This window comes from Tursiops truncatus, chromosome 1 (genome assembly GCF_011762595.2).
Source record: "Tursiops truncatus isolate mTurTru1 chromosome 1, mTurTru1.mat.Y, whole genome shotgun sequence".
NCBI lineage: Eukaryota > Metazoa > Chordata > Mammalia > Artiodactyla > Delphinidae > Tursiops > Tursiops truncatus.
Window position 1 is genome coordinate 162,876,753 of NC_047034.1, and position 9,950 is coordinate 162,886,702.

At 56.2% G+C, this 9,950-nt stretch overlaps 1 protein-coding gene across 1 annotated transcript; it reads left to right on the forward strand.

Moving 5' to 3' along the window:
• Positions 1–719: 719 nt before the first annotated feature.
• Positions 720–7,706, forward strand: TENT5B (terminal nucleotidyltransferase 5B). The gene is made up of 2 exons (XM_033840185.2): positions 720–1,153; positions 5,813–7,706. Exons 1-2 carry the CDS (start codon positions 890–892, stop codon positions 6,833–6,835), a joined length of 1,287 nt encoding a protein of 428 aa, XP_033696076.1. The 5' UTR covers positions 720–889; the 3' UTR covers positions 6,836–7,706.
• The last annotated feature ends 2,244 nt before the right edge of the window (positions 7,707–9,950 follow it).

Here is a 9,950-nt window from a genome sequence, read left to right on the forward strand (position 1 = left end):
GCAACTAAGCCCGTGCGCCACAACTACTGAGCCTGCGCTCTAGACCCCGCGAGCCACAACTACTGAAGCCACTGCAATGAGAAGCCCGCGCACCGCAACGAAGACCTACACAGCCAAAAATAAATAAAAAATTTTTTAAAGACCCTATTTCCAAATAAGTCACATTAAAAAAAAACTATCTTCCACGGTATACAAGCTTGTTACCTTTTCTCAACTCTGGAAGATTGACGGAGAGCAGGAGGAGCACTGTGTGGAGTTGAACAAGTGGCACAATCTCTCTGGCCTTCTGAAAATAGCGTATGACCAGCACCAGGCCGGGTGATTTCGAAATTCCTTCCAGCGGGGGTGGGGGTGGGGTGGGGGGGGATCTTGGTGGTCCGACTCCGCTACAAACTCCACAGGTCACTTCCCTAACGTCTGCCCCTGGAGGGCGCAGTCCCTTTAAATCCAGGCGCTGCCTTCCGCCCGGGCCAATCACGGAGAAGAGAAGTTCTTTAAGGACCAAAGGAGGGAATTCTGCCGGAGAAGGAGGGGCGGGGCAGGGGCGTGCCTTCCAGCCAATCGGAATCTTCCTGGCGACCAGTGGCTCACGTGCAAAGCTCTGCTGACCAATGGTAGGAGCGTCGAGAGGCGGGGCGGTTCCCGCTGTGTGACAGCAGCCGGGACCAATGGGCGTGTCGCCCGCGGCCTATAAGAGTCGGCTGGGCCCCAGGCCACAAGCTTTAGAGTCTGTTGGTCCTTGCCGTTGGAGGTGTGCCCTGGGTTTGCCTCACTGTCGCTGCCGTCCGGCCCCGCGCCCTCCGCGTTGGCCCCGGCCCAGCCGCTCTCCCTGCCCTCTTCCCTTTAATCGCCCTCCGGTTTCTGCCGTCGGGGCCCCGGGGCCGGGCCAATGATGCCTTCGGAAAGCGGAGCGGAGAGCCCAGACCGAGCGGTTGCACAGGTGGAGACCGCTGCGGCCTCGGCGGTGGCTACGGCCGCCCCTGCAGGCGGCGGCCCCGACCCGGAGGCTGCATCGGCCTCCCTCGGACGGCACCTGAGTGGGCTGACTTGGCCGCAGGTGAAGCGGCTGGATGCGCTCCTGAGCGAACCGATTCCCATTCATGGGCGCGGCAACTTCCCCACGCTGAGCGTGCAGCCCCGGCAGATCGTGCAGGTGAGAGGCGCTGGGCGGGGATATGGGGCTGAGGCTCTCGTGGCTGGGAGGCTCCCGGAGTCTGTTCGATTTGCTGGAAAGCTAAGAAAACAAGGCTCAGAGAAGGACAGGGGCTGTAACAAAATCGCACGACATTGATGGTAGTCCATACCCTCCTCCCCCTGCACCTCATACTCTCTCCCCACTTGACTTTCCCGTCCCCCGCCCCTTAAGGAGCCCCAATTCCGCTCGGACCATTCACCTAGGCCCTGGCTGGGAGAGGGGTGGGAAATAGGGAGGGACCTGGCCGTGAAGGAAGAACAACCCTGCCTGCAGGGACAACAGATGCCAGGCAGCCCTGGGTGGGTAGATGTACATGCTTGAGTCCAAAATAGTTCTTTTCATCTCTAAATCGTCATCCCCGGGTCTCACTCTCTACCTCTTCCCTCTCTCAAGGTTCTAGGAGCAGACTCTGTCCTGTGTTCCCACAGCGCATGGCTCCAGAGCCCCCTCGCTAGGTGGGAAAGCTGAGAAATTCCAGCAAGCACTCCCTCTCAAGTAGGGTTGTGGCAGGAGGAGATTAAGCACCAGTCCAGACCTGATGCCTGCATGCTGGAGGGCAACATCAGGTGTCCAATTTAGGTGTTTCTCTCCCTCCCCAAGATTGGAAATGAGGGCCGAGTCTCTGGCCCCAAGCCCCACCTCTCTCCTGAGGAGCAGAAGAGAATTCTCTCCTCTTCCACAGACTCCCTCTTCCCTTTACCTGACTCTCAACAACCCTAAAATTGCTCTTTCACCTGTTAGCCCAGGCACCGTCATGCCCTGAAATACCAGAAGATGGTCATTATTGTATGCACTTTATAGCTGGGGAAGCTGAGGCCCCAAGAGGGGCAGCGAGCTGCCTAAGATTACCTAGAGGGGAAAATCAAACCCAGAGAATCTTGGGTCTTCCCAGGAGCCGGTTACTGCAGGTTCAAGGTTTTCCCACCTCTTCCGCAGTTCCCAAGACTCAACTTCTAGGTGTTAGCAGATAGAAGGAACCAGAAAATCTAGCCACAATTCCTGCATATTCCTGCCAGCAGATGAACTTTCTGGGGAAGTGAACCATGCAAGCCAGGTGAAGCAGGCCACCACCCTGCTCCTTCTGCCTTAGCTTCCACGGAGGGGGAGTGGTGCTTGCTGGGGGATTACCTCGCCCTCCCTCCCAAGGAATGGGAGGGGGTGGGGACAGATTCCCCAGGGCTGACTCATCAGTGGTGCTCACTGAGGCATTTCTTGGCTGCCCCACTGTCATGGGGTAATTAGGAAACCAGTTGAGGCTTTTCTCCCCTTGACAGTCAGGTCAACCTTGGGGCCCCAAATGCTGTATCTCTAGGACTATTGTCTCAGGCATGAGCCCAGTGCGGCAATTCACCTCTGCACCATGCACTGCCCTGGAGGGGAAGTCCCTGCCCCTATCAGTATGGTCCAAACTGCCTTTACTGGTGTCTGCTCTGTGCCAGGCCCTGTTCAGGACACTAGGGGCATAGATGTGACTGGGACCCAGCCTCCCTGCCTTCCAGCCAGGTGGGGGAGACTGCCGGTCAATAGGAGCTGACTCTACAATGTGGTAATAGTACAATGTACTACTGTCCTAGACTAGGGTCAGAAATATCACAAAACAGGGAGCAGCCGGATGTGGTGGGGAGGGGGAAGTGGCGACTTCAGAGTTGGACTGGGAGGTTGGACATCTGGCTTCAGGGCCTGGACAGTTGTCAATTCCCTTTGCTGGGCCCAGTGTCCCTATTTGTTCAATGGGGATGGGTTGAACTGCTCTCCAACGCCCCTTCTGCTTCCAGAATCCAAAGGAAACAGGTGCCTTCACCTGGTGTGAAGAAAGTCCATCTCCTGGCAGGAACCTGCAGCTGGCAGCTTCACAAACTATTGGGATGTGTGTGTGTGTGTGTGTGTGTGTGTGTGTGTGTGTGTGGCGGGGGGTGGAGGTACTGGTTGTGTGTGTGTGTGTGTGGCGGGGGGTGGAGGTACTGGTTGTGTGTGTATGTGTGTGTGTATGTGGCGGGGGGTGGAGGTACTGGTTGTGTGTGTGTGTGTGTGTGTGTGTGGCGGGGGGTGGAGGTACTGGTTGTGTGTGTGTGTGTGTGTGGCGGGGGGTGGAGGTACTGGTTTTGTGTGTGTGTGTGGTGGGAGGTGCTGGTTGTTGATTTTGGGCTTCTCACTAGTGCTGAGTTGTCCGATGGTTCAAGAATTGGAACCTTTCTACCTCTCTACCCCCACGAGATTTTCCTACAGCAGTGATCTGGGCGGTTAGAGATGCTATTCTTGCTTGTCCCTGGGCTAGAGGGACCCACTCTCCTGTAGGAGGCCCCCTGCTCCTGGACTGGTTTTAATTAAGTTTAGCCACTTATTGGCTGTGTGACCCTAAACAAGTCCTTTGCCCTGTCTGGGTCCAGAGGATTGAATTAGACTCTGATGTCTCCAGCTGCAGCTAGAGAGTGGCTCTGGATTCAAGTTTCGTAAGCCTGCTGGCTGACAGCACCTATGGTCTCCCTGCAGGTCTCAGCAGCAGCCTGGGAGCAGAGTGGTTTGGGGGAGGGCCTTGGTACAGAAGAAAGGAAGGTGCAGCCACTGCCCCCTCCATGGCTGGAAAGTCTGATTCAGGAGGCTCCAAGCTGCCCTGCAGCCCTTGGGTGTGGTGGTATCTATCTGGGGACTGCCTGCCAAGCTGGCTGTAGTCGCACCTGGGAAAGAGACAACAGCCGCTGGCTGGCTGGCTGACATGGCCGGCCCCACGGCCTGACACAGGCGATTTAACAAGGGTACTCCTACCTACTCACCAGGCCAGATGCCATGCCCTAGGGTGGGCATCAGCCTGGGGGCAGGAGCTGGCACTGAGTAAGGCCCAGTCAGCTCTAATGGGACTTGGAGAGGGGGCTGGTCTACTTTGCAGGTCTGCCAGGGTCCTTAGGACAAAGTCTTTGGCCCAGTTCTCCCCTTGGCATACATGGGCACAGCTGCCAGCTGCCAGAGTGTGGGTTAGAAGTCCCACAGGCTGGACTGCAACAACTGGCCCCTTATTTCCAGCCTCCCCCGTCTGCCTGGCCAGGCTTCCCCAACCCCTGCCCTCCTGCTCCGTAGCTACTCTGGCCCTGGGCTTCCGTGATTGGAGGGTTGCCCTCATTTTGAAACTTTGAAAGGGAGAGAGGATTAGAACCCTGCTTTCTGGCCTCTGCTCCTTCCAAACCCTGGGTTGGTAATGTGGTAGAAAGAAGATAGACTTTGGAGTCAGCCATACCTGGATCACCTCTGGGTGATCTTGGGCAGGTAACTTCCCTCCTCAGTTTCCCCATCTATAACTGGGAGATTTTAAAGCTCTATTCCCCATAGATTCTGGTAAGAAGGTCCAATGCCTGGCACCCAGTAGGTGCCGAGCCAATATTCCTCTTCCCCTGCCCCAGCTGCCTGGCCCTGCAGGTCCCTGAGGGCCAGATGCTTCCACCCCCATAGCCATGATAATACCTTCGCCTAGTCAGGGTCCTCCTCCTGGAAGCTTTCTGGAGGGAGCCGCCCGCCTCAGATTGCCCCACTGCAGCTTGCCTTCTCAGCACTGACGTGCATTCTTTGTAGTAACTCCCTGGGAGGCCTGAAGAGCAGCCGGGTCTGGAGCTGACTTGGCAGCAAGGCGGGGTTGCAGAATCGCTCAGGGTAAGAATGCTGCCTGGTCACTTTCGGTGTGTGAAGTACTCTGGGCTGCTGAGAACACTGAATGTCCGGGTCCAGGGATTTTGACCCATCCCCTCACCCAAGAGCAGAAAGAGTTTGGGTTTCAGCTTCCAGCCCTGCCATTTCTGAATGGCTTCCTCTCTGAGCCTTAAGTGTTTTACCACTATAAGCCTCGGTTTCCTCATCTGTAAAATTAGTCTAATATTTGCTTCACTGTGTCCTTGTAAAGATAGATGAATGAGTCATAGTCAAAAGAGCACGCATGGACTTGAGAATCCAACTGTCCTGGGTTCTAGTCTCAGCCCGACTACTCTCTGACTTTGGACATGACCTCTCTGTGCCTCAGGTCCCCCATCTGTAAATTGGAGTAATAATACTCAAACAGGATTATTGTGAGCATTAATGTAGTAATGCACGTGAACGGCCAGTTACATTCCCAACACATTTGAGCAGTTTGCATCATGTCTGGCACAAAACGAAGTGTTTTACTTGAAGTTTTAGAGAGGTGGAATTGCATACTGGTTAAGACATGAACTCTGAGTTTAATTCCCAGCTCTGCATTCACCAGCTGTGTGACTTTGGGCAAGTTACTTGGCCCCTCTGTGCTTCCATTTCTCCATCTGTAGAGTGGGAGTAATAATACCCACCTCATAGAGTCACTGTAAGATTTACGTGAGTTTATATCCTAATGTATAAAGTGCTTAGATCAGGACCTGGCATTTAGTAAATTCTACGCACGTCTGTGTTATCATTATTGCTGAGTCATTCCTCCAAAGGGGCCACTCTCTAGATTAGGAAATAGAGGCTTAGGCTAAGAGAATTAAATGATTTTCCAAAGGCACAACAGCTGATAAGTGGTCAACAGCGGTTGATGTCACTGTGATTATTACGTGGAAGTCCACAGCGGACCCCAGGGGCCCAGGTCGCTGATACCTCTCCCTCCTGCCATCCCCTCTGCAGGTTGTCCGCAGCAGCCTGGAGGAGCAGGGACTGCGCGTGCACGGTGTGCGGCTGCACGGCTCGGCCGCCAGCCACGTGCTGCACCCCGAGAGTGGCCTGGGCTACAAGGACCTGGACCTGGTGTTCCGCGTGGACCTGCGCAGCGAGGCGTCTTTCCAGCTGACCAAAGAGGTGGTGCTGGCCTGCCTGCTGGACTTCCTGCCGGCCGGCGTGAGCCGGGCCAAGATCACACCCCTGACACTCAAGGAGGCTTATGTGCAGAAGCTGGTGAAAGTGTGCACAGACACGGACCGCTGGAGCCTCATCTCGTTGTCCAACAAGAGCGGTAAGAACGTGGAGCTCAAGTTCGTGGATTCGGTCAGGCGCCAATTCGAGTTTAGCATAGACTCCTTCCAGATCCTCCTGGACTCCCTGCTGCTCTTCAGCCAGTGCTCCTCCACACCCATGTCCGAGGCCTTCCACCCCACGGTGACAGGCGAGAGCCTGTACGGGGACTTCGCAGAGGCCCTGGACCACCTGCGGCACCGCATCATCGCCACACGCAGTCCCGAAGAGATCCGAGGGGGCGGCCTCCTCAAGTACTGCCACCTGCTGGTGCGGGGCTTACGGCCGCGGCCCAGCACCGACGTGAGCGCCCTGCAGCGCTACATGTGCTCCCGCTTCTTCATCGACTTCCCGGACCTGGCTGAACAGCAGCGCATGCTGGAGCGCTACCTCGAGGCCCACTTCAGCGGGGCCGACTCGGCGCGCCGCTACGCCTGCCTGGTGACGCTGCACCGGGTGGTCAACGAGAGCACAGTGTGCCTCATGAGCCACGAGCGCCGCCAGACACTGGCCCTCATCGCCACGCTGGCGCTCCAGGCGCTGGCCGAGCAGGGCCCGGCGGCCATGGCCTCCCTGGCCTGGCGCTCCCCAGTCCCTGATGGGGTCGTGCCCACCACTGTCAATTACTATGTGACCCCCGTGCAGCCTCTGCTGTCCCGGGCCCACGCCTCCTATCCCACCTGGCTGCCTTGTAACTGACTCAGACCCTGGCCAGAAAGGACTAGACCTCTGCAGATGGAGTGGGGCCTCCAGAAGTGCATGGAGAACATGACCAGAGACAGGCAGCCTGTACCAGGTAGCCCAGCACTGCTGCAGGGTTGGGCCTTAAACTGAACAGACCAGACTCCTCCCCCGAGTGAAGCCCCTGTGGGCTGAAGGCCAAGCTTAGATTCTTGGTAAATGGACCTTTTGGTTATTTGCACTACACTTTTGGACCAGCATGATTGTGGGGTGCAGGGGAAATTCGTCTTGGGGGTCAACTGCCTTCAGGAGACAAAGAATGTTTGGGATGGTAGCTTCAATGCCTGTCATCTCAGGTTGATTTCTGTGGCCTAGAAGGGGCCTTTTTTGGGTAGGGCCAGCCCACAGTGGAACCAGCAGCCTCCGAGGGCCTGCAGCCCACACAGTGGCTAAAATATGGTATGTTATGGGAACTACTCACTTTGGGTTGGGCTGGGCCACTAACTAGGAGGAGGGAAACTGAGGCGTGAGGCAGATAGGTTTGGAAAGGGATAGGTTTAGCTCAGTCCCCTAACACCTCTACCCCAAGCTGTCGGTTGAGGTGTGCGGTGGACAGGAACTAAGCAGCCTGGGGTGGGACACAGCCCATGCCCCTGCCGGGGTACAGCTCCCTTCCCCCATGTCCTGAGGAGCCCTCCTGCCTGGGAGCTTGTTCTCCAGAGGGTGCTGGGTCCAAAGTAGCCACAGTCAAGTGCTCCCACCCCCCTGGCCTGGTTACAGGGTCCTTACGAGGGGGAGGAGAGCCACGTCCCACTTCCCTTCCCATCCCTCTGTACTTGCTACTATTTAGCACTCTTAACACCTGCCAATAAAGATTGTCTACACTGAACCTAGTACCATGCTTTCTCCTGGGAGAAGGACCTTCCACAGTCTGTGGGGTCTGTGGCTGCTTCCCCCAGCCTGAGTCTGGCTTGTATTATAGGAGGGGACATGTGGCGAGAGGAGACATTTGGAGGGCAGGGTCTGAGTCCTGGGCTGTAGCTGGGGAATGCTCCTCCTTCCCCCAGCACCAGCCCAGCTTGGCAACTGTCCTAGGAGCCCCTGTCCACACAGGTGTGACTTGCCCCTGGACATCACCTCAGCAAGTCTCTTGCTAAAGAGCAAATATTTCAAAGTTTCCTACCTGGAGTCCTAATGACCCTGGACCTGGCCTCACACTCCAGTGCTCAGGGCTGCTTGACCCCAGCCCTGCTCACCACCCTTCCCTAACCCTTCCCAGGAAGCAGGTGGAGAACAAGCAGGGTGAGTCTGGACTGGAGACCCACCCCCTAGTGGTGGCAGCTGGGACTGGGAGGCTTCTAGGACCCTCAGAGCCAGAGCCGAGGCTTGGCCTCCTTGCTGGGAAAGGTTCCCTCAATCCTCCAGCTTCCTCTCTCACCCCCTACTGCTGATGGACATACTCTGGCTTGCCCTAAGCAGGTCCCCTGGAGGGGTAGGGACTCTCCTTTCCAAACGCATCTGGGGCCTGTCTGGGAGTGAGTGCCAGCTACCAGCCATAAGCTCTCAAGCAGGCTGATGCCTCAGGGCATCAGCCGCATGCTGCCCACTGTTTACCCAGCCTCTTTGATCCAAGGGTTGCAAAGTCCTTAACATATTCAGCCTCATTAGTGGCCTCTGAAGTGCTGGCTTTGATGGTTCCAGCCAGGGTGGAAAAAACAAGGCCGCAGAGGAGGCCCCTGGTCAGCTGGGTGAGTCCAGCCATCTCACCTGCTCACTGGGTCCCTGCTGGGCTCAGAATGGCTGGAAGGATGAGTGGAAAGGCTTGCTTTGCTTGGTGACCGAAAGCAGCCTCCCACCCCACGCTGGCCGTGCCTACCCAACTAGGGTCCTGGGATGGGGGGACTAAATTGGTCCCAGCTCCTGCTTTGGGCGTGAGGGGAATGCTCCCAATGTAAGCACACAGGCTTAGCTTGTTGGGGTGGGGAGTGGGGTTCGCCTGGACGTGCTCGTTTCAGAGGGGAGAGAGCCAGAAAGCCACGGCACACGCATGTGTGCACTGGATTCAGCCCACGTGTGCCAGCCACCCCTCCAGGGGTGGGAACACATCAGCAAACAAAGGACCAAGATCCCTACCCTTGTGAGGATTACATTCTAATGGGGTAGAAAGAAAATAAACTAAATTATATAGTCTTAGAAGGTCAGCAATGGCTAAAAATATACATAGCAAGGTAAGGGATTGGAAGTGCTGGGTTTGCAATTTTAAAAAGGGTGAACCTCCTTTAAAGGGTGACATTTGATTGGACAAAGCCTTAAAGACAGTGTGAAGCAAGCCATGCGGGTGTCTGGGGAAAGAGCATTCTGGGCGGAGGGGACTTGCCAATGTACAGAGGCTCCCGGCAGGTGTGTCTGGGGAAGGGCGCGCGCGCCTGATGGTGTCCTGCTGGCCTTGTGCAGGCGCGGGCGTTCCCCGTGAGGCTTGGGAGACAGGAGTTTGCCACTAACAACTATCACTTTGCTAAGTTCTCCCCAACCACACCCTCTCGGTGCACCCTCCCAACAGCTCCACGAGAGAAGAGCAAGAATTTCCATTTTACAGACAAGGAAACTGATGCCAGAGAGGTCAGAGGTTTGTCTGCCCCCAGAGCCGTTGCTGTTAACCCCTGCCCCATCCTACACTCTGATTTCACGTGGATGAGCGTGACAGTATGTCTCCTGTAGATACATGTGACAGAAAAAGAGTTTGCATTACTGTTTGCCAAGTTTGTACATTTTCTTAATGCAACTGTGACACCAGCCATGGCTTGTGGTGGCTATGTCAGAGGCCCATGTGGCAGCAGGTGTGCCCGGGGGTGTGTTTGGGAGAGGTGTAGTGTTTCCGGGTGTGAAAAAAAACACTGACTCAGTGGTTGGCATTGTTCTCTCATGGACAGTTCCTGCAGCCATCTAAGATGCCGGGACAGGAAGGAATCAAGAACTGGGAATCAGAGCCAGAGAGGGGAAGGCTGAGGGAGTAAATACCCATCCCCCATCCCCAACCCCACAGTGCTCTCCAAGCAACAGTCCACTCTCCCGCTGTGACCCATGGTGGGTGGGGGGAGCTCCAGAGGGAGAAAAAGCCTTGCAGTGAACGTTA